The sequence below is a fragment of the Martes martes genome (genome assembly GCF_963455335.1).
Source record: "Martes martes genome assembly, chromosome: 3".
NCBI lineage: Eukaryota > Metazoa > Chordata > Mammalia > Carnivora > Mustelidae > Martes > Martes martes.
The window spans coordinates 175,724,428-175,751,048 of record NC_137890.1 but is presented as its reverse complement, the minus strand read 5'-3'; the positions used below and the strand labels follow the sequence as shown (position 1 = coordinate 175,751,048).

The 26,621-nt window shown below is 37.0% G+C and overlaps 1 protein-coding gene across 5 annotated transcripts in view; it reads left to right on the top strand.

Moving 5' to 3' along the window:
* Positions 1 to 26,621, top strand: part of UNC80 (unc-80 homolog, NALCN channel complex subunit) — a gene marked incomplete at both ends in the record, with an annotated part of 220,728 nt that overhangs the window by 65,611 nt on the left and 128,496 nt on the right. For 3 of the 5 annotated variants that reach the window (XM_080799158.1, XM_080799157.1, XM_080799154.1), the window contains 7 exons: positions 1,152 to 1,300; positions 3,301 to 3,467; positions 4,232 to 4,330; positions 7,953 to 8,167; positions 9,308 to 9,414; positions 11,489 to 11,585; positions 17,906 to 18,078. In XM_080799158.1, the coding sequence (XP_080655284.1) occupies positions 1,152 to 1,300; positions 3,301 to 3,467; positions 4,232 to 4,330; positions 7,953 to 8,167; positions 9,308 to 9,414; positions 11,489 to 11,585; positions 17,906 to 18,078 (1,007 nt within the window). The remainder of the gene's footprint in view (positions 1 to 1,151; positions 1,301 to 3,300; positions 3,468 to 4,231; positions 4,331 to 7,952; positions 8,168 to 9,307; positions 9,415 to 11,488; positions 11,586 to 17,905; positions 18,079 to 26,621) is intronic. The other 2 variants (XM_080799156.1, XM_080799155.1) reach the window with 1 other exon arrangement.

The following is a 26,621-nucleotide window of genomic DNA, read 5'->3' as shown; positions in this document are numbered from 1 at the left end:
ATTTGTATCCCAGGCTTTATTGTTTGGTGACCTCATTAAAAAAATATTGTTCCTTTATAGAGCCCCTAAAATAATGTATATCCTCAAAAAAGTTTTAAGCTGAGCACATTATAAATTTTAAAAAATAATAAAGTGAGAATTATAGTTGAGATACTATAAGAGAAATTCTTATATTCTCTTTTTTTAAGCTAGCTGAGATAAAAACTACAAGCATAGACCAAAAGATTTCTTTCTACGATGTAAAATCTAGGGATAATCCCCTGCCAGCTGACACAGACAGTGAAAGGTTGGTGATAAAGTATATTACTTCAAGGTGACAAATCCCCCCGGGACTCTTGAGAAGTGGCTCACGGTGAATTAGCCAACCAAACACACAGGTCCTTATCTGATTCGTTTTGGAGATGCATACACCCTGACCCTACAGTCCATTGGTGGCTCACAGTCATTAGAAATCTTCTGGCAAGGCTCCGGAATATCTCATGTGTCCCCTACAAAATGTCTGTGGATATGTGAAAAACTGGCAAAAAATGCTACCAGAGAGTGATGGCCTCAGTTCATTGGCATTTCACATTTCAATAAGTCATAAGGAAGTGGCTTGGAGAGAGGTTGTAGGTTTTCATTCTCCATATACCTACAGAGTCTGGGAGCAAGAAGCTGATGGAAGTTCTATGCAGCTCTTGGCAGGACTTAGTCTCCTTTTTATTGCCAGTGCCCGTGTGAATCCCGCCCCCCCCCCAACCAAGGTCCCCTCACCGCCTTTGCCTCCTCCTGCCCTGTTCACCTGGTTGACCCCATCCCAACTTCTGAATGACTGAAGGATTTCCACTGAGAAGTCAGCATTCCTCACCCCCAGAAAAGCTGAATCAAATAAATTCTCTCTCCAATGAGGGATTAACAACTTTGCTTAGATTATCAATAGAAACATTCCACAACATGATGGACTATTTCCTAGTAAAGACTCTGAGGGAGACTATGAGTTGTTTATCTCCAAGTCTGCATAAAGATGATTAAACCTAGGGGTATCTTTAATCTTTTATTTCTGTATTTCATGTAGCCCTTCACTAGTTCCTGGGTGCTATGTACTTCATTACTTCCTTAACCTGTGTAGCTTCATGGAAACATTGCCTTGAATTGGTGCCTTTGCATTCCAGACAAGGCTGGGTTTGGAAATAACTTCACCACGGTGGACAACAAATCCACAGCTCAAAATGTGGAAGGCATCATCGTCAGCGCCATGTTTAAGTCCCTTATCACACGCTGCGCTTCAACCACGCATGAATTGCACAGCCCTGAGAATCTGGTGAGAAGTTCACCTCTTCTTCCCACAGGAGTTCTTGGTCTCCACTCTAAGAAAATTCTCAGTTGTGGCCCTAAGAAAGACAAGTTGAAGTCTAAAAGTCTGCACCTTAAAGTTAAAATCTCTGTTTTCCCAAAGTGACCAGTGACTCATGGTAGAGCCTCAGTAACACATTTCTCCTTGTTACTCATTAAATTACTTCCTCTTCCTCTTCCACTGCATAAGTTCCGTGCTGGTTGCTGAGATAGTCGAAAGGTACTTAAAGTTCTTAAAGAGAAAGAGGTACTCAACACAGCCTATTAGCTCATGAAATATTAAAGAATATTAAACCAACCATTTTTGAAACTATACTTTAAAAATTAATGTGAATATGCTGCTGAAATTAGTTTTGTTTTCTTTTATAGAACATTGCAATTTTTTAGTTACTCCCTCATAAATGACTGTGTTAATTAAACCACTAAAGCCACAAGAAGTATGAGAGAAGAACAGGGCTATAACATGTTAGTGCTTAATTGCTGCCAAAGAAATTGTGGTTTGGGATACAAAAAGTAGATATGAAAAAGGCTAATGAATCCACACAAATAGATGAATTCAGTTCTTTCTGGGGAATAAAGGACTTATATTTCACTGTCTTACCAATTGTTACATGTTGGACTTTTTACATAGAAATCAGCATATTTATACATATTGACACTATCTGCTAATCTACCTAAATCAGGGAATTATTTTAAGCTTTTAGCCATTGAGACTATTCACATAACTTGAGATAACTTAAACCCTAAACCAAAGGGAATTGAATTTTGCTAGCTCTCAAAGCCCCCTCTTTTCTTTAAATCATCTTGGTTTTGACTTGGAACTCCCATTCCACCAGAATGGCTGAAAGTTGAATCCCAACATTTTGGGGTTTCTTTACTTCACAGAGTGGTGCAAGGATCCCAAGTCTTTGGTAGGATTTAGGACCCGAGAACCCCATGGATCTCAACCATCAGTCCATACCTATTATTTCACATATTGCTCTCTGCTGGGTGCTTAGGGTTGGGTACTCTGGTGAATTTAGAACCCTTGGTTTTTGGTGTCTTGTCCCTTCTATGGGGAAGCTATCAAAGAATACAGTGACAGCACAAGATCTTTCTGCCCAGAGGATCGAAAAAGCTCTCTTTCCATGTTTTCCTCAGTTACTGTTCCTTCTGATTTTTTAAGGCTCATTGGCATGATTGTTCCAGTGGTCTTAGGTTTTGAAAACCAAAGCTATCAAGGTAAGTGTTTCTTAGGCTTCTGTGTCTTACTTTGCCATGAACCTTTCCTAAAGCAAAGAATGCAGTAACCACCTTCTTGAAAAGAGAGGAGGAAATGCTCAGTGAAAAGTTTAATATCTCAAGAAGAAAAGGTCCTATACATATTTTTAACTGTGGATTCATCAATATATTGGCTTTAATAGCCCTGCATCATCTTTACTTCATAGTCAAGTTCATGTTCAAATGGGCTTTGACATACACATTTGTTAAATATGTCCAGCAAAATACACTGTCCTTGAATATCAGGCTCTGTTAGAAGTGTCTAGAGGACTTAGCATATTTTATCACAGTGATACAGAAAATTTGGAGAAGCTAAAGAGGGACTGAAATCTCTAGTTGAAACAAACTTCTGATTGCCTTTTTTTTGTAGGCATCTCTTCAGAAGTCATGATAGAGAAAATTAAAGCTTGGGAATCCAGTGGTTTAAAGTGTAAATTGATGTCTTTCTAATGATACAGCCAACTTTCTGAATATGGAACGTGGTAACCATCCTTTTTCATACTAAAGATGACAGGCAAGGTTCTTGGTAATGTTGCCATAGGAACAATGGAGAGAGACTGGGTACCATCTGTTTCACTGTAGTAAAATGTCTTCCTTTTATGATTCTAATGCTGATCTAAGGCTAGGGAATTACTTTCTCCCTCTCTTCCTATGAAAACTGTTTAATCACACAACTTTCCCCATACTTTCCTTCTTGCATCCAAACAGGGGCTGTATTGTGACATTCGTCAGCTGGTCCAATTTATCAAAGAGGCTCATGGAAATGTCTTCAGAAGGGTGGCCCTCAGTGCTTTGCTTGACAGTGCTGAAAAGTTGGCACCAGGGAAAAAGATGGAGGAGAATGAATCAGAATCCAAGACTGCAGGCAGTAAAAGGTTAGAAACTTAAGCTGTAAATACTCGTGTTGGCCTTATGTCCGTAGAATGTAATTGGTTGTACTGTCCATGTGGTTCCCGGGATGGTGTGTGACTCTAGTGCAGGGCTGGTGGAACTATCTTGTATAAATAGTATCACTGGTGACAGTACAGCTGCAGCTTAGAAAAAGGATGTGTTTACTATAAAACATATCCTGCCTCTCTATAAATCAAAGCTCAGTTGATTTCGGGCTTGCATACACTTGACCTTTACTTCATAGATCTCAACAATATGGTGAAATGTTATCTGTGTGTTAGTCTTCTCCATAGATAATTTACATTTTTGTCCAGAGAGGAAAAGCAATTATTGATACCATATCCTCCTGTAATATTTTAAACTTAAACTTAAATATTTAAATATTTTAAACATGGAAAAATACAAATTGCTGAGCAGTGCCCTGTTGTTTTTCATTCTAGTAAATATAAATTTATTGTATGTCCATTCCATAAAACATGCCACTTACCGAGATTAAAAGAAACTCCTAAATTTAAAATTCTGCTTGTAGTTAATGACTCTGCTGATGGTGGTATTCTTAGACAATAAAGCAGCTAGATCATGAATCAAATGGTAGGATATAAATTTCATACGGTATGGACTCATGATGACATAGGGTTTGCAAACAATATATGTTGTCGATACGGAGTGTTTTGCTTTATGAAGTATATGAAGTATTGAGGAGTGGTGTCCTGCTCTGTTTGATTGGTGGACTGCACCATTTGCATAGGTCAGAGGCGGGAAGCATTGTGGATAAAGGCCAGGGGTCCTCTGCACCTGAGGAATGTCGCAGCTTCATGTCTGGTCGCCCCTCACAGACTCCAGAGCAGTAAGTAGCACTGATTTTCTCTCCAATGCTGTGGGCTGAGCACTTCTCACTATAAGAAATTCAGTTTTCCCAACTGCTGTTTGTTTGCTTGTCATTATCTTTGAACTTTGCCTTGCTTCTGCCCTTTACTTTTCATTCCCAAAGCCACTAAACTCTACAGACCCAAATCATAAATAACCAACCTCATGCTTATGGGAAGCTTCCTTAACAGCATTTCCCATTTCCAGTCTTTACCCCACTTCTGCTTCTCGTGCATACTCCTGCAGGTAAATCATGAAAAATAGCATGTGTACCAGGTGGGGAGGAGGTGTCATCTACTTTCCTGCTTAAAATCACTTATAACTTTTGTCATTTAAATGTATTAATGGCTGTCCATGTGCTCGATGAAGGTTTTCCAAAAAAAGTAAGATAAACTCTTGTGCTCAGATTTAGCTAAAACATAGACTCTATTCCATTTCACCTTGGTCTTCTCCTGAGATCCATTCCAGTGTTCCAAAAAGTGTTTATCTCCACTTTTTATAATGCCAAAGTCAAAAGCATCTTAAAATTAGTGCCTCCAGAAAATGAGAGAATTACTGTAGACACAACATATAGCCTAGTTCTATGCAAGGCTCTTTTGTCTTCATTCTTCTTTTTGAGAACTATTTACTCACAAATGGTGTGATCAGTATTTAAAATATGAACATCATTTAAGATACACAATTTTACTTCCCTAAACCTTGGTTACTATGAAATGACTACAGAATGATTATCAGAAATTCTGCAGGATATTCTATGTTTAACGTATACCCTCTCTATAGTCAAGGAAATCACCATCATCAAATAGGACCTTGGTAATTCACATCAAGTAAGGAAAACCTTGAAAGAACAAAAGCCTGCATAGTTCTTGTAGCCCTTCAAAATCTTAGAGACTGTCTCTAAGTGCTGGAAAAAAGTAAAGAGAAGATAAATCAACTCTATGAGTCTAGGACCATGTGAGTTTTTGCTTACCATCATAACCCCAATGCTTATGACTTGGCCCGCATAGTAAACACGTAATGTCTATTTCATAAATGAATGAATTAATTAATGGCAGACAATCAATGAAAGGATGGAATTGTGAAATTGCCATTAAGTTTTTTGTTTCCTTTAACTTCCTTTCTTAAATGTGATGTTCCAATGTCTTTAAGGACATAGTAAAAAGTCAAACATAAGCTCTAAATGAGAAGACTTATTGTAAATGGCAAAGTTCTGTAGCTGAATAGCCACAAGACTAATTAAAAACCTTTACACTTGGAGTATGAGCAGAAAAAGGAGAGAGGGCTTCCTCCACCCCAAAATACCACTAGCAACTATCAAGCTAATATGTTCAATGAGAATGATCTAATAAGTAAACTGGATTTTAAAAATAAAGCCCTCTATGTAGGTGATCTCATTTTTCAGATTGCAAAATATTCTCTTTCTTCAGTGTTCTGTGAACACTGCCTGATATCGCAGCACTTAGTGAGGGTCTGTTCTTTACCCTTGAATGAAGATACATGTTTTAATATACATCTACATAAAAATTTCTGTTGGGAGGGATGTCACGGAATGTTAAATATAGAGCTTTTCCCTGATCGGAGTGGGCCTAGGAGATGAGCATGCCAATACCCTGTTTAGGACTGAAGACAGGTAGGTGGATGATCCTGGTTCCTCCTTTATCCTCTCTGTCTCCTGCCCTTCCCTCCCTTTCAGACCCTTCTCTTCTCCTTCTTCCTCCTTAAATAAAAGTCACACTAACTAAATTTAAAATCAGTTTTATATATTCATTCTCTGACACTCATTATCGATACACGCCCATGGGACAAAGTTAATGTAACATCTTATGGAAATCTTGTACCACATAGACCATGTGGTCATATGCTCATCATTGTGTCCCACATTCCCCAAAGGCAAGAAATATTTCATACACTGTGATCATTTGATAAAAAAATAAAACAACTGAGAAGGCAAATCCTGAAACACTGATTTAAACTCACAAATTCATACCATATATGATAAACAGAATGTTCTGGTTTGAAATAAGAATAAAATCTATTTAGTACTCTAATGAGATTCTGAGAGGTAAAATTTGAAACTCCATATAAATGTCTCCAGAAAGTGATTGCTTTACACAGTACTGTTGAATTTTGAGTAGAATCTGGATTCAATCCCAAAGCCTATAGACAAATCATTACCTAAAATTTCATGAACAAATTTCATCACATATTACTAAGTATCTTCTGTGACCTTTTCCCCCCAAATTTCTAAAGTAATATATGTTGCTGAAGTTGGCAAATGTTGCAAAACAGAAAAACAAAGAAAAATCATTTTTAAATTGAAATACTATCAATTGGAGATAACCACCGTAAATTTCTGGTGTGCTGGGTACAATTTTGAGCATGTGTACAAGCAAACTCACAGACACATGCTTATGTGTGTACTTTGTTTATTTAACATGAAATTATCCTGCTTCACCCATTGATTAACTGCTTTCTAACTTTGCTATATACCTTTGATATTCCCCATATTGGTCGTCTTCTAAAATAGGATTTTAATGACTATGGAATATGCCATCAGATAGAAGTTCTATAATTTATCTGTTTCTCTGGAGTTTAAAATTAGATTGCTTCCAGTTTTTCAGTGTTAACCCATAATACCTCAGCAAGCATTTGATCATCTTGTATTTATCTACATGTTAGTGTGTTTTTCCATCATTTTCTTGGGATGACTTCCGAGGAATTGGATTTCTCTATCATAGCTGTAGATGTTGGTTTTGGAAATTACCTTCCAGAGAGGTTGAATCTATCTCATCACTAGTAGGATGACAGTCACCAATTGCTTTCTCTTCCCCCCCCCTTAATCCTTACCAATTTAATGAGTGAAAATAGGGATCCCATTTCAATGGACCTTCCCCATTCCCCAATTCCTAGTGAGATTAACCTCTGCATATTATTGTACACTTGCCTTTTCCCTCTTGTGAAATGTCTTTGTCAAAAATCCCTTTGAATGTGTCCCTGTTTGGCATATTGAGTTGGATTAATTTTTTTACTTTTAAACCTTACTTAAGCTTCTTAGCCCTGAGAAAGCTAAATAATTAGGCACAATGAAAATAATTTAGTAAACAGTTGTAGAATGATGCAGCCCCTGAGTGTGGTTACATTTCACTTATTCATTTATTCAAATATCTTTTGTGAGTTTATTTAGTGCCGAGAATTATACTATGCTGGGGTGGGGTTGGAAAGTGATATACAGTACTGCACAAGCCTCTGGGAACTCCAAAAAAAAAAAAAAAAAGTGAAATATTTAGACATCATAAGTGCTTCTACTATTATGACTCACAACCACAGATGAATACCTGTGATAATATTTGGTCTTTTTATTAAAGCTGGGAAAAAATGATTACCTCTATTTGACAGCTGAAACATGACTGTTTCCAGGAAGACCTCAGAGTCAACCTTGGTCTCACTCCTTCCACTCTCCCTCTGACTCATCCTAAATCCCAGCCCATCAAAGATCATCCTGCATGAATTGCATAAATGTCGCTGGCAGGAAGTTGAAAGAAATTTAAGAGAATTTCACATGTGTTGTCAGACATTTAACTCTACCCTTTGCTCGCTTTCAGCGATGAACAAATGCAAGGGGGCAACCTAGGGCGGAAGGATTTCTGGCGCAAGATGTTCAAATCCCAGAGTGCAGCAAGTGACACCAGCAGCCAGTCCGAGCAGGATACTTCAGAATGCACCACTGCCCATTCAGGGACCACCTCTGACCGTCGCACCCGCTCACGGTCCCGCAGAATTTCCCTCCGGAAGAAACTTAAACTCCCCATAGGTAAAAGTATGTCTGTATTTATTTATGGATTCTCTTATTCCCTGCCATGTCCTCAAATCAACTCATAATCAAAGCAACGCATGGTAGGGTAGAGAAAAGGAAAGCCTTCAAGTCACAAGGCTTAAGTTGGCTCATTCATTCATTCATCTTTTTTCAGCAGGTATTTCTCAAACCACTACTATGTGCACTTATTGTGTCCAAACACTATGATGTTAGGCATCAGGAATTAAACGATAAGCAAAATTACACAGTGCCCAACTTTGCTGAACTTAAAATCTATTGGGGGTGACGGTCAGTAAAACAGATAACCCTACAACTAAGTGTGGTTGAAAACTGAATTTTATGAAGGAAATATTTGTTGTGCCGTGAATGTATGCAATAAGGTCTGACCTAAATGGGGAAGAGGAGGAAGAGATCAGAGAAGTCTTCCTGGAGGAAGTGATACTGAGATCTTCAGGGTACTTAGGGGAATGAAGAAGGAAAGTGTACTAAGTGGTAGCAATAAAATCTGTAAAAGTATTAGGAGGGAGGGAAGAGAAACGAGACAAGGAGAAGAGCGTCTGCATGATTATGACAGAGCAATGGGGACTAGAGCATGTGGACTTTGCAGGTAAGGTTGGCTTTTTGTCTTACAGCCCTACATAGCCCAGCTGGGATATTGAGCAAGGGAATAATGCAAGCAGGTTAGCTTTTTCTAAAAGATCACTGCATGGGCAACATACTGGAGGGGGCATAGTGGTTGAGGGAGACCAGTTAGAAAGCTGTCTAGTAGTCCAGGCATAAGTAATGGAAACTTGGACTGGGTGATTGACCATGTACAGCAAAGTGGACAGATTCAATAAATGCTTAGGAGGTAAAATCAACAGGACTTATTGGAAGATGTGAAAAGTGTCAAGGAGAACTGGGTGGATTGTGGTTTTATTCACCAAAGAGGCCCAAATTCATTTTGTTCAGGTCTTACTCAGTCTTGTCATTTTATAATCTAATATTCAAAGCATATATATTTTGAAAACCATTTGTTTTCACTTCAGTGTACAGCAAGCCATGTAACTTTCATTGCTTTTTGAGCACATGCTGACATTTCTGTTTAATTCATTTGGGAGAAAAATGCCATACTGGTCTAAATTTTCAAAAATTATTAAATAGGAAACTGGCTGAAGCGGTCCTCCCTCTCAGGCCTAGCAGATGGTGTGGAGGACCTTCTGGACATCAGCTCTGTGGACCGTCTCTCTTTCATCAGGCAAAGTTCCAAGGTAAATAGGACATCATTTATGTAAGAGAATGTTGGATTCGCTGATAGAAAAATGTCAGGACCAAGAAATGTTAAACACATAGAAGGGCCAAATAAGAAAGAGTTGAAGAAACTGTCTCCAAATTGAGCAAAGTTTAGAAACTTAAATGAACAATGAAAACTAAGATATCTAAGTAGTGGGCTATTATGAAAAGGAAGAAAAGAGTAACAAAAAATGTGTATAAAATTATAATGCAGATCTAGATATGTACATAGGTATTAATTACCAGCTATTTTAATGTTTTAACTTTATTTTTATTATTATTTTTAATTCCAGTATAATTAATGGACAGTGTTATATTGGTTTCAGGTATATAATAAAGTCATTCAACAATTTGGTACAGTACCCAGTCCTCATCATGAAAAGTGTACTCTTAATCCCCATCACCTGTTTCACCCATCCCACTTCCCATTGTCCCTCTGTAACTACCATTTTGTTATCTATAGTTAAAAGTCTGTCATTTGGTCTCCTTTTTTTGTTATTTTTTGTTTTGTTTTTAAATTCCACAAGAGTGAAATCATTTGATATTTGTCTTTTTCTGACTGTCTCATTTCATGTAGCATCGTACCTTCTAGATCCATCCATGTTGTTACAAATTGGTTTCCACTCTCACCACTTTTATTTAACATAGTACTGGAAATCCTACCCACAGCAATCAGACAAGAAAACGAAATGAAAGGTATCCATTTCTTGGTATTTCCCAACTATTTTTAACTTTTAACATACATGTGAAATTCGTGACATTTCAAGCTCCTACCCAAGGATGCAGAATTTTCTAATGATTCTCTTTATGTATTAAAACACACATACATGGGGCGCCTGGGTGGCTCAGTGGGTTAAAGCCTCTGCCTTCAGCTCCGGTCATGATCCCAGGGTCCTGGGATCAAGCCCCGCATCAGGCTCTCTGCTCAGCGGGGAGCCTGCTTCCTCCCTTCTCTCTCTGCCTGCCTCTCTGCCTACTTGTGATCTGTCTGTCAAATAAATAAATAAAATCTTAAAGAAAAAAGTTTAAAAAAAATAAATAAAACACACACACACACACACACACACACACACACACATGCACTTCATCCTCTTTCTACTACTTTTGTGAGTACTTGAACCATTCTCCCTATTGAAAAGGATAAAGAAATTCAGGATTTCTCCCATTAAGTGCTTCTTCATAATACTGTTAAGTATTGTAACACCATACCATTTGGAAAAGGTAATGATTCTCAGTGAAATCCAATTCCTACAAGAGCATTCCCTGTACATGATCCAGGTCTTGGTCACTATAATTTCCAGTGTATGGTAAGAGTTACATTTCTTTATATCTAAATCACTTGCTTATAATCTTTCTGCTTTAAATCTCACTAAAACCAGATTTCTTCTATCTATTTTAATGGTAATATTTTGAAATTATATAAAGAACATATCAACCTCATAAGACCTTTAGAAAATATAATTCCTCCTTTACATCCTTTTGCTGAAATATTGGCTAAATATTAAGAGTATGTGAGGCTTACTCACACAGCTTCCTCGCATACTGAAAATTTTAAGTACTCTTGGCCTAAGGGCAAGATCAAGGGCACATTTAAATTCTTAGGAAAAAACACAAAGCATGTTATTTCACTTTAATTATAGGGTACTTTATGAATTAATTTATACTGGTTTTTTTTCCATAAAGATTTGAAACTTTCTATTTGCTTATCTTTCAGTTTGGTCTCATTCTTAACTGTGGTACTGTTTGTAAAGGATGAATATGGCTTGCTGTTCATGAATTTGAGTTTGGATTTTATCAAAATTAAACTCTAAGGACATCTCATTTAGTTGCTGAATTATTTTCATGATGCCTGATTATTTACTTTCAATCTATGACTGGACTCTGTTTCAAATTAGTTATAAGTCTTGTTTTTTTTGGTACATAGGAATAAACCATACTGACTGACTAACCAGATGTGGAAGTCAGAACTAAAGTAATCTTCATATTCTAAATAACTTATTTTTCAAAAGCAACATTTAGTATAAAAACAAAGAATTGCCTTTTTTTCCTCAGGTCAAATTTACCAGTGCAGTGAAGCTTTCTGAAGGTGGACCAGGGAGTGGAATGGAAAATGGAAGAGATGAAGAGGAGAATTTCTTCAAACGTCTTGGTAAATATCATACTAAGAATTATATCCAATTTTCATCATACAGAACAAAAATTTGATTGGATAAAATGGTCCATTTTCTATGTCCATTGATTTCCTATTCATTTCTTTCTTGTGTGTGTGTTGTACTACTATATACATAGCTTCTCCATTTTTATCAATTTGGTTCAACAGACATTTATGGAAGCCCTATTGTGTTCCTCATTCCATAGTGAACATTAGGTTTACAAAGAAGAGTAAGAGATGGCCTCTTCTTCAGCTCTCTGTCCTTTATTAAAATCTAAGAGCTTTAAAGAACCTTCAGATTTCCCTCTATCTATCTACTTAGGAATTCTGCACATTATATTCCTGAGAGGTGGCCAGTCACCCTCTGAACACTTCCACCAAAGAGGAGTCTATTACTTCACAAAGCAACCTGTTCCAGAACTAGAGAGTTTTAATTGTTAGGTCTTCCCTTATATCTTGAAAATATATTCATCTATAAATTTAATTCACTAGTCCCAGTTATGATATCTGTGGCCACACACACACACACTCACAGCTAGTTTAGCCTTTTATCTATTTCACATTCTCTCTTTTCATCTCACTTCTGCTGGTTGAACATTATTGACTCCTCTTTTTTCTCCTTACATGGAAGAGTTTCCAGAACCATCACCATCCTGATTCCATTTTACAGTGTATTCTAATTAGATGATATACTTTACAAAATGTGGAGATTTAGATGGAATGCATGCATCATATTTGACTTTAATCAGTGTGATAAATAGTGTAACAATTAAACTCCAGGGATATAGCAAGTGTATGATCACAATTTAAGGTTGCATTATCAAGTTTTACATCCTATAGTTGGCTTGTACTAAATTTGGATTAACTTTTGCTACTCACCTCCACATGAATGAATATAATGCTATATTTTTGTATAGCCATTATTAATTCTTCATCTCAAAATAAATTTATTGTTTCATTAACTTGGGAGGTGGTTAATTCACATGCACAGGAAAAAATTAAGAGACAGAACTCAAAACAAATTGAATTTGGAATCTTTTCTTCTTTGCAATTGTGCTATAAGGATTCACTTGCCTGGTTTTCATCCAAACTGTTGATATTATTAATGACCAGGACAAATACAAAGATACAATTCCTATGACACTTCTAGTGGACTTTTATTAATTAACAATTTGTGGGTATGATTTTTCAGCCAAACATACTTAATTTACTAGCAATTAGCAAATGCTTTCTCATTTCATAAAAACATCGGATTTGGGGCACCTGGGTGGCTCAGTGGGTTAAGCCTCTGCCTTTGGCTCAGGTTGTAATCTCAGGGTCCTGGGATCGAGCCCCGCATTGGGCTCTCTGCTCAGCAGGGAGCCTGCATTTCTGCTCTCTTCTCTCTCTCTGCCTGCCTCTCTGCCTACTTGTGACCTCTCTCGCTCTGTTAAGTAAATAAAATCTTAAAAAAAAAAAAATCAGATTTTACCAAAAAAACTCATGTCCTTATCACTCTAAAGGAAATATGCAGCTTAGTTCAATAGTGTATTCTTTGTGAAACCACGGTGATTCCTATGATTACTCTGGTTTTTAAAAAAGTTCCTGTTGGTCTAATCTCTTGCAGAATTTGGTTAGGGCATACACCAAACTTATTAGTCTGTGGTTTCAAGAATCTTCCTAACAACCAAGACCTTTGTCATTTTCAGTCTTTATGGAGTCTTTTTATTCCTCGTGATATTTCAGAGAAGATATACCTAGCATTCAGAACCATCAGTATCATAAATAGATTTTTGTGGGGTTTTGTTTTATTTTGTTTTGTTTGTTTTTTGAGAATGAAGTGTGGAACTAAAGAGTGTTCTGCAGGTATGTGCTGTGTTAGTTGAATGTCATTTGGCTAGTACTCTGATTACCTCTGTAAGTTCTTTCTGTGCACTGGAGTGTAATTTCATGGAACTGAGAATTAACTCAGGGTAGGGGCTCTCACATTTGGTGCCTCCTTAAAGAAGCTTTTCTGTACTTACATGTTTGTGGTTTTTTCTCATTGATGGAAAGGATGAAAGCTTAAGTGACTTGTTTACTTTCCTTTGGATTCCTTTACATCCCCTTCTTCAAGAAGTAGGCCAGTATTTTTAATCTAGTTCTAAACATGTTATCATTAGCCTTCACATAAACCTTTTTATTCCAGATTTTTTTTTACCACTATTCCTGAAGATTTCAGCTATTATTTAAGATCCTCTTTGTATTTTATTTTCACAAATAGGAAAGATTTGATATGGAACATTCACAAAGTCCAACTCTGGGATCAGTTTGTGTCAGCAAAACCTGAAATAATACAGTCTCTTTCTGTGTATCTAGAAGACAAAACTATAAAATCTAAGACTGATATCTATTTCATGTGCTTTTTGACTGGCAAGAGAAGAGAGCTTGCATATCACCATCATTCTTTGCCCATGGTCTCTGGTTTATTAAAAAATTTAAAGGTATTTTGTGAGATAGTTCCTTTGGAATCTCTTGCACTAGTTAGGTATCCTCAGTTATTCTAAAAAAATAAATAAATAAAGGAAAAAACCATTATCTTAGTACATTGTAATTTACAACTATTGCCCTTGGCCAAGTGAACATATCTATCTCTGGGCCTGCTTTTGCCTTTGTTTCCTCTTTCCCTCTCCCCCTCTCTCTGTCTGTCTCTTTCCAATCCATATGTATAAATGATTTCTGTGTATCCATTATAGATGTATTGTCCTTTTCTTTCTCATTTATTTTAATTTAATCGTATATTATCTCTATTTCTTTAAAGTTGTTAAAGAAAACAAACATCAAACATTCTTACCTTCAATTTAAATACAGTATTCAAACTTCACTGAGTTAAGATCGAATGCAATAGCCAATAGAATTTCTTTAAAATCTTGGGGCACCTGAGTGGCTCAGTCATTAAGCAGCTGCCTTCAGCTCCAGTAATGATCCTAGGGTCCTGGGATCAAGCTCCACATTGGGCTCCCTCTTTGGTGGGAAGCCTGCTTCTCCCTCTCCTACTCCCCTGCTTGTGTTGCCTCTCTCACTGTGTCTCTCCCAGTCAAATAAATAAATAAAATATTTTAAAAAAGATTAAGTTTGTTGATCATACACCCTGTCATACATATTAATTCTATCATAGATTTGAGGCTGTTATCACCTAATGTATTGTAAATCTTTTATTATAACAAATAACAAAACAACTGGATTCATTAAAAAGAAAAATATTTGGGGTCTATCTTAAATTCAAAGTTTCAGGGACTGCTAAGGTTAATAATTTCTTTAACAGATTTTTAAATCTGTTTACATATATAAATATGTATACATATATATACAAATATATATACATATCAGATTTCCTCTGATATGTATAACTTAAAGGGCTATATATAAATGATTAATAAAGTGACATATAGGTAGGAGAAATCACAGGAAATTACTGGTTCTGGTACTTTTGTTATTGCCCAGTGAATAACAGAGTAGCATTTTGAAAGGCAGCTGTCTAGAAACAAGTCTGTCTAGGAAGTGTTTGTTTCTAATCTGTAGCTTTTAGCTACACGCCCTTTGTGTCATTTGAGATACTTTCAGATTTTTTCCCAGCAGCAGATTCATTATGTGCTACTTCCTTTTGCAGTTAATACAAAATGTGCCACACTAATTGGAAAAAAAAAAATACTGAGGGTGTTGAATATGGAATTTTAAATATGGAATATTTGCTTCTGAAAAGGAAATATACCTATAAGAAATGAAATATGGAAAATTTTAATAATATTTTAAGATTTTATTTATTTATTTGAGAGAGAGTGAGCGAGTGAGAGAGAGAAGGTGCAGGGGAAGGGTCGGAGGGAGAAGGAATAACAGACTTCCCTCTGAGTGCGGAGCCCAGCATGGAGCTTGATCCTAGGACTCCAGGATCATAACCTGAGCTGAAGTCAGACACTTAACCAACTGAGCCACCCAGGTTCCCCAATATTTTAATTATATTATGAGGCATTTTTTTGTACTTGGGAAATTTTTCAAACAGACAAAAAGTAAAAAGAATGGTCTAATGGATCCCAAATATCCATCACCCAGTTGCAATAATGATCAAAATTTCCATGATTGTTTCATCTACCTTTTATGCTTTTCAAATGTTTTTTAAAACAAACCCCAGACATATATACATGTGCCTTTGTGCTGAGGCAGCAGATAGGAAAGTAGGGTAATGGGTGGAAAGGATCAGTGTATTCATAATGGAAAAAGATGGGAAAGTCATTTCTGGAAATCAGATTTGTGACTTCTCAGTAAGAACCAAGAGTTGGCAACCACAAATGAACGGTTTGAGCAAAAATTAAACAAGCTCTAAGTCAGTGATTCTCATCCTAGGGGTATATTCTTAGGTGTCAGAGGTACATTTCGGAATCATGAGAAGGGGCTTGGGTATGGCTTTAAAAATGATATTCAGGGGTGCCTGGGTGGCTCAGTGGGTTAAAGCCTCTGCCTTCAGCTCAGGTCATGACCTCAGGGTCCTGGGTTCGAGCCCCACATCAGACTCTCTGCTCAGCAGGGAGCCTACTTCTCTTCCTATCTCTGCCTGCCTCTCTGCCTACTTGTGATCTCTGTCAAATAAATAAATAAAATCTTAAAAAAATAAAAATAAAAACTATATTCAACATAATATCCTGAAATAAGAAAAAATATTTTAAATATATATTAGAAGCTATAGAAATTTCAGGGGTTGTTAAAGTTTTTAAAAATTTACCTGGGGAACCCTCCTACATTATTGGTGGGAATACAAGCTGGTGCAGTCACTCTGGAAAACAGCATGGAGGTTCCTCAAAAAGTTGAAAATAGAGCTACCCTACAACCTAGCAATTGCACTACTGGGTATTTACCCCAAAGATACAAATGCAGTGATCCAAAGGGGCACATGCACCTGAATGTTTACAGCAGCAGTGTTCACAATAGCCAAACTATGGAAAGAACCTAGATGTCCATCAACAGATGAATGGATAAAGAAGATGTGGTATATATACACAATGGAATACTATGCAGCCATCAAAACCCCAAAATCTTGCTATTTGCAATGACATGGATGGAACTAGAGGGTATTACGCTAAACAAAATAAGTCAATCAGAGAAAGACAATTATTATATGATTTCACTGATATCAGGAATTTCAGAAACAAGACAGAAGATCATAGGGGAAGAGAGGGAAAAATGAAACAAGATGAAACCAGAGAGGGAGATAAACCATAAGAGACACTTAATCTCAGGAAACAAACTGAGGGTTGCTGGAGGGGAGGGAGGCGGGAGGGATGGGGTGGCTAGTTGATGGACATCGGGGAGGGTATGTGCTATGGTGAGCACCGTGAATTGTGTAATACTGATGAATCACAGACTTATACCCCTGTAACACAATATACGTTGTATGTTAATAAGAAAGAAAGAAAATGAAATGTACCTAGGGATAAAAATGATGAAAATTATACTCTGTATCATTTCTTCTTCATGTATGTTTCTTATGCGTTCTGCATCAATAAATCACAAGGAGTGTTTGTGAAAACAGACATGGAATCAAAGTCTCTAATGATGAGACTTGATATTCTGTGTTTAATAAGCTCCAAAGTGATTCTTATTCATAGGCAGCTAAACTATGGAAAAGTAAGCGTGGGGAGGGATCAGTGGTTCCCAAATCTCTGACCCCAGTGCTGGGTCAGACTGGCTGCATCATTATCTTCCGGGAGGCTTACAAAACACAAAATCCTATACTCCACTTTTAAAAATTCTGATTCTGAAAGTCTGGATGAAATTCAGGAACTTCCTAGGTAGTTCTGATATATAGCTAGGTTTGGAAATCTTGGAATTAAATAACCAAACACTGAGATTCTTTACAACTCCAATAGTCAGTGATTCTTTGTATTGTAACTGAGATACCAAGTTATTGGCCTTGATATCAATTTATGTAACAGATATGAAATTATACAATAATTTCATCTTTGATAAAAATAGCATTTAGTTGTTGATTACAGGAAGAATCATTTTAAATATACTAAGAGCTCTTGTCACTATTAAAGAGGAGACCATAAGTAAAATGATCAGATCCTATATTTAAGTATTTATGTAAAATTCTGCATTTGCTTATGCCATTTGTCACCAGATTCCCAAAAGTCATGGTGTGTCTCAGTCAGGCATTAGGATGGAAAGGAAGGATGTGGAGTCAGGGAGAAAGTTTTCAGGCCAACACTACAGAAAACATGTTATAACTTTGAAGCTCTTTTTCAATCTGTGATCTGTTATACTCTGTTTTTTTCATTCTTCCACCATGGGAAAAAAACCTACAGGTTGCCACAGTTTTGATGACCATCTGTCTTCCAATCAAGAGGGTGGAAAAAGCAAAAACGTGGTGAATCTTGGAGCAATACGACAAGGCATGAAGCGCTTTCAGTTTCTGTTAAACTGCTGTGAGCCAGGGACAATTCCTGATGCATCCATCCTGGCAGCTGCTTTGGATCTTGTAAGTTGTTGGAAGAGTTTGTCTACTCTGTCTCCCATTACAATTGATACTGCTAATAGAGGAAAGCATGAAGCCCTAATCCTGACCCTATCTGTGGAGTTATGTTTTTTTTTTTCTTTTAATCCATGCTTTATAGTTTTCAGAGTACAAGTCTTTCACTTCCTTGGTTAAATTTATTCCTAGCTATTTTATTATTTGTGGTGCAATTATAAATGGGATTTTTTTTTTAGTTTCTCTTTCTGCTACTTCATTATTAGTGCATTTTCGATCTGCAACAGATTTCTGTATATTAAGTTTGTATCTTGTGACTTTACTGAATTCGTTTATTAGTTCTAATAGATTTTTGGTTGAATCTTCAGGGTTTTCTATATATAGTATCAGGCCCTCTGCAAAATAGTTTTACTTCTTTCTTACCAATTTCTTACCTATTTCTTTTTCTTGTCTGATTGCTATGGCTAGGACTTCCAAAACTATGATGAATAAAAGTGATAACTGGACATCTTTGTCTTGTTCCTAATCTTAGAGAAAAAGCTCTCTGTTTTTCACCATTGAGTATGTTAGATGTGAGTTTTTCATATATGGCCTTTATTATGTTGAGGAATGTTCCTTCTAAATCTACTTTGTTGAGGGTTTTGGTTTTTTTAATTTTTTTTAATCATGAATGGATGTTGTACTTTGTCAAATGCCTTTTCTGCGTTTATTGAGATGATTATAGATTTTTGTAGGGTTGTGGTTTTTTCTCCCTCAACATTAATGGTAAAAGCAGGAAGAAAATTGGTGAGGTGAAAAAAGAAAAGAGAAAAATTAATAAATATTCACTGGGAAGTAGACTGTATAGCATCATGATTCAAAGGATGTGAGGGCTCTGGAATCAGACTATCTGGGTGAAAATCACTCTGACATTTACTAGTTGAACCTCTATAAAATGGACGTAGGAATAGTAATAATCATTTCTCCTGCTAAGTATAAGGACTAAATGACACATTAAATAGAAAGCCCTCATCAGATTGCCTGAAATGAGGTATCCGCTTAATAAAGTTGGCCATTATTATTGTTCTGTTATTATTAAGTTTATGTCTGTCATGTATTAGTACTTAAACATCTCTGAGTCTTGGTTTAATTAACAATTGGAGGAAAGAGATAAAGGATCAGTTGAATTTAATTGTGCAAAAGTGCTTTGAACATCATATGCTATTACACATGTGTAAGGGATTAAAGAATATAAAATGGATCTAGGTTTTTTTTTAAGATTTTATTTATTTGAGAGAGAGAGAGAGAGAACACAACAGGGGAGTAGCAGGCAGAGGGAGAAGAAGCAGCAGGTTCCTCACTGAGCAAGAAGCTTGTTGCAGAGCTCCCTGCCAGGACCCTGAGATCATGACCTGAGCCAAAAGCAGACACTTAACTAGCAGAGCCACCCAGGCATCCCAGAGTGGATCTATTTTAGAAAGGGTTTCTGTCAGGTAAACTAGGCTCAGGTGTGCATTTTGAATTCAGTGTCTCTGTTTCCTTTATTTACCTCTGGTTTAATAAACTCTTCCTATACTGTATAAATACTGAGTACAAAATACCAGGTAAAACATCAAGAATAAAAGTCTTTTATTTTCTCTTTTAAAAAATAAAAACTAAAGTAAACTTTTCTTTTTTACAATAAAAAACTTTAAGCCTGTGTATAAATGATCCCCTTTCCAGATTTTATAGCACACAAATAAGTGACCATTGACCACACATATTTTATCTTGGAAAATCAACCAAACCTGATGATGTAATTTATGACATTCTTCTGTGATATTTACCGGTATTGCTCTTAGGATAGTGACCAGCAAGTTATGTGACTTCACTTAAGCATGAAATAGAAATACCACTGTAAACACCCAAAATAATGACTTGTTGTGTAAGATTTTTCAATCGGGGGCACCTGGGTAGTTCAGTCCCTTAAGAATCTGCCTTCTGCCTTCAGCTCAGGTCATGATCCCAGTGTCCTGAAATTGAGTCACCTCAGGCTCCCTGCTCAGTGGGGAGCCTGCTACTCCCTCTCCCTCTGCCTCTTCCCCCAACACTGGCCACTCGTGCTCTCTCTGTATCTGCTCTCTCAAATAAATAAATAAAATCTTTAATAGTAATAAAAAAGATTTTTCAGTCAGTTTTCCATTCCCGAATATTGGCCTTTTTGAATGTTTGTAAATTCCAAAATGTTCAGTGTGTATTGATGTATGCTATGGTGGCTGTAAAATGTGGGGAATCATGAGCTTCCAGGAGAGCTGAGGCTGGTGGCACTTAATCAAAGAACGAGATACCTGTCTAAAGCAAGAGAGTTTGACAAGGCAAGGAGCCAGTCCCTTGGTTTTTTAAGCAAGGGAATTATAACTAACCTGTCCTTCCTTTGAGTTACACAGTGATTCTTTTTAATCACTGTTGACCTATCCCAAAAGGATCAGATTAAAATAAGTAAATAAATGTAACAAATTCATAGTGAAAGAGCAAACAATTGAACACTTAAATAATGGGTAAGTACATGAACAAACAGTTCATCCAAAATACTCACACCCAATAAAGTATGCCCATCTTATTTGCACTTAAGAAATGCTCATTAAGGGACGCCTGGGTGGCTCAGTTGGTTAAGCGGCTGCCTTCGGCTCAGGTCATGATCCCAGCGTCCTGGGATCGAGTCCCACATTGGGCTCCTTGCTCCGCAGGAAGCCTGCTTCTCCCTCTGCCACTCTGTCTGCCTGTGCTCGCTCTCTCTCTCTCTCTCTCTCTGACAAATAAATAAATAAAATCTTAAAAAAAAATGCTCATTAACATGGCCATAGAGTCCTGTATTGTAACTATCAAATTTGTAATGATTAGAAAGTGTTGACAATGTATGGAACATGGTGGTGATTAGTAGTGGAAGCATCAGGATTTGATTAGCGAACAGAAGGAAGTCAGAATAATAGGGTAATCGTGGGAGGGCAGTAATGGTGAGTAGTGCTCCTTGGCCTCTCTGTGTGAATAAGTAATTTGGGACTGGATGTAGTCACAGAGGAAGGGCAGTTCTCTACAGATTAATTAAACCACACGGCTAGGTGATGATGGAATTTTAAAAACCCAGAGTCAGTGTAGCTTAAGACACTCATCATATACTAATTAATTAATTAACTAACTCAACTCATGTCTATTGAGAATTTCCCATATGCCATGCATGTTGCCAACTATTAATAGGTGCAACAAACTCAACTTGTTTGAACCTTTCCTTATAAAGATTAGATTTGCCTAGTGATCTATTGTACAGTTCTTAGTACAGTATTCTAAGGGAGATAAACATATGATTAACATTTATTGGGCACCTATTGTTTCCAGTGGAAAAACACCTGGAGCTCAGAAAGACCAACCAATAGGCCAGAGCTACACTGCCAGCCAAGGATAGAGCCAGATTAGACCTCTGTCTGTCTTCAGAGACCCTGTATTTCGTACTCCACCATACTGACTCTCTTATTAAAAAACTATGTGAAATCACTAAAACATGCAAAAATAATAAATTCTGTGTTTTTTACATGATCATTTAAATATAAGTAAGAAAGTGAAAATGACAGAAGTTAGTTGAACAATTCTGAAATTCACAGTAAAATTATGCATTAGCACTTTATATGTGGTTTAAACTGTAATGTTCCAGAGGTACTGTCACGTCCACTTTTGTCTCAAATACTCATAGCTTTTTGGGAAGATTTTAAGACAAAACAGGGTATCAAATTTCTCAAGCAGTTGCCTAACAGGATTAAGGAAAATGTTAATAACAAGTCATATTACTTCAACTAGTTGAAAAATTGATAGAAAGATATAGGCACAGCTGGCCATACACATTCTCCAATGTGGCATGATAACATTTGGATAACTATTAGTCAAATAAGCACCTGATGACAGAAATAACAGATTGACCTTGACATACTGGAAAAGTCTAGGTAGGCCCCACACTCTTTTCAGAGATACTGATCTGAAATCTGCACATAAATATATATCATACAATGAACTTTATTGAGCAGTATTTAAACATTTCCACATGACAGAACAGAAGCGCCAAGAGCCAAGGTGATTTTGCTCCAGGTCATATATGCCAGTCAGTGCTAAAACTGGGTTCAAGGGGCACCTGGGTGGCTCAGTGGGTTAAGCCTCTGCGTTTGGCTCAGGTCATGATCCCAGGGTCCTGGGATCGAGCCCTGCATTGGGCTCTCTGCTCAGCAGGGAGCCTGCTTCCCCTCCTTCTCTCTCCGTCTGCCTCTCTGCCTACTTGGGATCTCTGTCTGTCAAATAAATAAATAAATAAATAATAAATCTTAAAAAAAAAAAACAAAACTGGGTTCAAAGCAGAATCTTCGGATTCCGTTCAGGATTCTTATAGCAGTAGCATATGCTTTCTCTGTAAGAAAGAGACACATACATACATATTAAATATATATATATATTTGTTTATATTTTATATTATATTTTTTATCTATTTAAGTGAGAATGAGTATCCCTTGATACATTGAAAATACACTTAGATTAATATGGTCTGCAGAATAAAGAAGACTATAAATTATTTTTAATGTCCAAAAACATTTGGATCTATTAAAAGTTTCCTTAACACATGCATACATGATGAATTCATAACCATAAAATATATGAGATTTTTGACTTTAAAGTTTCACACCACATATTCACTCTCTAAACCAGTGATTCTTAACATTTTGGGGACATTGACTCTTTTAGAATTGGATAAAAGCTCTGGAAATTTTTCCAGGAGAAGTGCACATATAGACAAAAATTTAACATATATCAGAAGGTGCATGGACTCCCCCAAAATCCATCCGTGAAACCAAAAATGTTAAGAACTCAATCTCAATTAATGGTAAAAGGATTACCTGGCAAAATGAGACTCCTTAGTCAAGTAGTTGGAATGATTACTTTTATTAACTTTTATTAATGATATAAAATCAGACGTAGTAATTGTTTCCTATGTGGAATACTTAGGATTTATGTAAGATGTGTGTACATGGGAGAAATATGAGGCTTGTAGCAGAGAAAGCAAATGGGGATTTGAAAAATAATCCCAACAAAACAAATTAGTACTTGTTTCTGAATGGAGATTATTTTAAGAGGAATATTGATGAATACTTTGATAATCAAATCTCTTGGGTGTTGAGATTTCATTCCCCCTCACCAAATGGTTTTCATACCTATTTGATTTGCAACAGCTATAATGCTTATAGTTTTCAAGGAGATGAGATTACAGGGGTTTCCAGGAAAAAAGCACATTCTGTTCCTGACTATAGCTTGACTCTGACCACTAAGTTGGACTGAAACCCACAGAAAACTTAAAATATATTTTATTTCCCCAAAATGAGGGTATGGCCTGGTAGTTACCAGATCACTAGAATCTCCTTTCTTCCTTTCTTTTGAAACCTACTCTGGCCCTGCTGGACCTTCTCAATCTTATAAATCTCATGGTAAGAAATAAAATAAAGGCGTTTGATGCCAAGAAGCAGTGTCTTTTGAGTCTCAAAGTAAAGAAGCATTTTCTTATGATTGTAGACATCCAGTGAGGAGGTAGCTCCATGGAGAAGTAATGAGCTCTTTGTCACTAGGCTGCATTCAGTGGGGGCCATTGTACAGGGGCCTTAAAAAGTGGGTGGTTTGTATGATTTCCTTCCATACCTGAGTCTTTGATTCTAGGTCGAGGCCAAGGAGTGTGCAAAGGTTAGAATTCCAGAGTTCAGAATTAGTAAAGATTTAAAGGTGTGTGGTAGGGGAGCCTGGGTGGCTCAGTTAGTTAAGCATCTGACTCTTGGTTTCACCTCAGGTCATTATCTCATGGGTTGTGGGATGGAGCCCTGCACTGGGCTCTATGCTCAAGGGGGAGTCTGCTTGAGGATTCTCTCCCTCTGATCCTACCTGCACTTGCCCTTACTCTCTCTCACTTTCTAAAATGAATAAATAAGGAATGCCTGGGTGGCTCAGTTGGTTAAGTGTCAGACTTTAGCTCATCTCATGATCCCAGAATCGTGGGATCGAGTCCGGCACTGGGTTCCTTGCTTAGCAGGGAGCCTTCTTCTCCCTCTGCCTGCGGCTTCCCCAGCTTGTGCTCTCTCTATCTCTCTCTCTGACAAATAATTAAATAAAATCTTTAAAAAATGAAAAAAAATTAATGTATAAATAAATCTCTAAAAAAAAAAAAAAGGAGTGTAGTAGTCTCCATTATCAGGCAGAGAATCCAGGTAGAACTTGGTTGAGGGGCACCTGGGTGGCTCAGTGGTTAAGCTTCTGCCTTCGGCTCATGTCATGATACCAGGGTCCTGGGATCAAGCCCCGCATTGGGCTCTCTGCTTGCCGGGGAGCCTGCTTCTCCCTCTGCCTTTGCTACTCCCTCTGCTTGCGCTCGCTCTCTCTCTCGCTCTCTCTCTCTCTCTGTCACATAAGTAAATAAAATCTTAAAAAAAAAAAAAAGAAGAAGAACTTGGTTGAATAATAGAAGGAATAGGTAATGACAGCGGTAGTTGTGGCAGTGCAGACAGGGGTGGTAGACGATCCCAATAGTAACATTTTCATTGTATTTGATAGTTTATAAAACACCTTCATATTTATTACCTTATTTATATGAGGGGAAAGGAAGCAGCCCAGGGAATAGCTCCCAACTAAGGGCACACTTAAATCCATTTTCTCAAGTATGGAAAAGGGAAGGTACTGAAGTCACTGATGAATTCTGACAAAGATACTGAGAGCGGCTGCCTGTCCTACGTGCTTGAATCAGTACATTCTGTGTTTACTGTCCTTTGCAAGGTACAACAACCGTAGTTCTTCATACTTGTTTATCTGGGTTGATAGTGTCTCCAGATTACTCTAACTTTCACAAATGTCTTCCATTAAATATATTTTTGGTTTTTGTTTCCTCTGTATTTGGCTTCACTTAATATCTGATTTTGTCTCCTTCCTGGCTTTCAGAAATGTCTCACTGTTAGAAATATGTTTTACATGTTTTACAATGCATTTGTGGTTTTTGTCATGTATGTGTATGTGTAAATATAGGTAGAAGTATCTATGTTTCTATCAAATAGAAATACGACTACAGAAATATAGAGAAAGGTAGGTATAAATACAAATGATATGGATGGGTAGATACACAGATGTGATCCAGATGCAGATATAGGCATCCTTATAGATTCTGCCTTTTCATCAGGTGGGATTCGGGAGAGGAGGGAAAAATAAACGCGCTCCTTCACCATCACATTCCATTACGCCTCTTTCTCCCGTCTCTCCTTTAATGTGTTCTTTTGTTGGGTGTTGCATTTATTTTTAAATGCAGCTTAAACGCAATTTCTGCATTATGACATAATTTTATTTCAGATCAGCTTTCATTGTTTTATTGCCTTAATCGTAGAATGTAAATGTGACTTTTTCAAGTTTGCGATTTTCTTCAGAATTAAAAAGTATTGCTAAATGGAAGAAGTATTAGAAATGTCAACGTTCAAAGTCCTGCCAATCTGCAGGTTTTGTTTTAAACAATTCTCTTGTCGCTGTTGCTGTGACTACTCACCTTAGGGATAATTGGTTTAATTTTAAGTCCAGCACAGCACTTCCTCTCACACTTTCTCTTTAGTACAATTTAATAGACACAAGTGCAAGGCATTTTGGAAAAGACGTGTTTTAGAAAAAACTCATTTTGTCTCTAGGTTTATGTAATCTACAAGCACAAAAATAGAAAAATTAAACAATTCAAGCAAAAGGCACTTCTGTCTGTTTTCTATGTATCTCGGGTGAAATATTCTATCCCTTTTTATTCAATTTAATATATAACATGTATAGATACAATGACTTCTAGCTTATTATCATGAATAACATTAATAATAATGTCAGTTTGTGTTAAGAACAATTCCATGAAATCAAGAAAGTCAATGATACTGTAGAGTTCTCTCTAGTCTGTGGGTAGAAAAAAATCTAATTCGTGGTAAGTTACCTAGCCTCATAAACTGATAGCGTTAGGAAACATTATATAATTTTCTGCAAACTGGGACACTTTGGAGAGTGAAAAGGGATGCTATCAATAATTATACCAGTTAAACAGACATAAACTGAAAGTTTCCTGGTGAAAATGAAACATTAATTACCATAGGTAGATTCATACTTTCAGGTTCACTGCATCAAATTTAATCCGTTATAGGGTCTTACCATCCCAAGTCCACTTGGTGATCAATGCAGATTAGCTCTTTCAAGAAAACAGGAATAGGGGCGCCTGGGTGGCTTGGTGGGTTAAAGCCACTGCTTTTGGCTCAGGTCATGATCCCAGAGTTCTGGGATCGAGCCCTGCATCAGGCTCTCTGCTCAGCAGGAGGCCTGCTTCTCTTCCTCTCTCTCTGCCTGCCTCTCTGCCTACTTGTGATCTCTGTCTGTCAAATAAATAAATAAAATCTTTTAAAAAAAAAGGAATATCTGCATAAGAGGAACTATCAAAGCAAAATCATATTGTGTTCTCTTTTGAATCATGAGAAAGGTTGATATAATTCAATAATAACCAAAACTAAATCATCAAA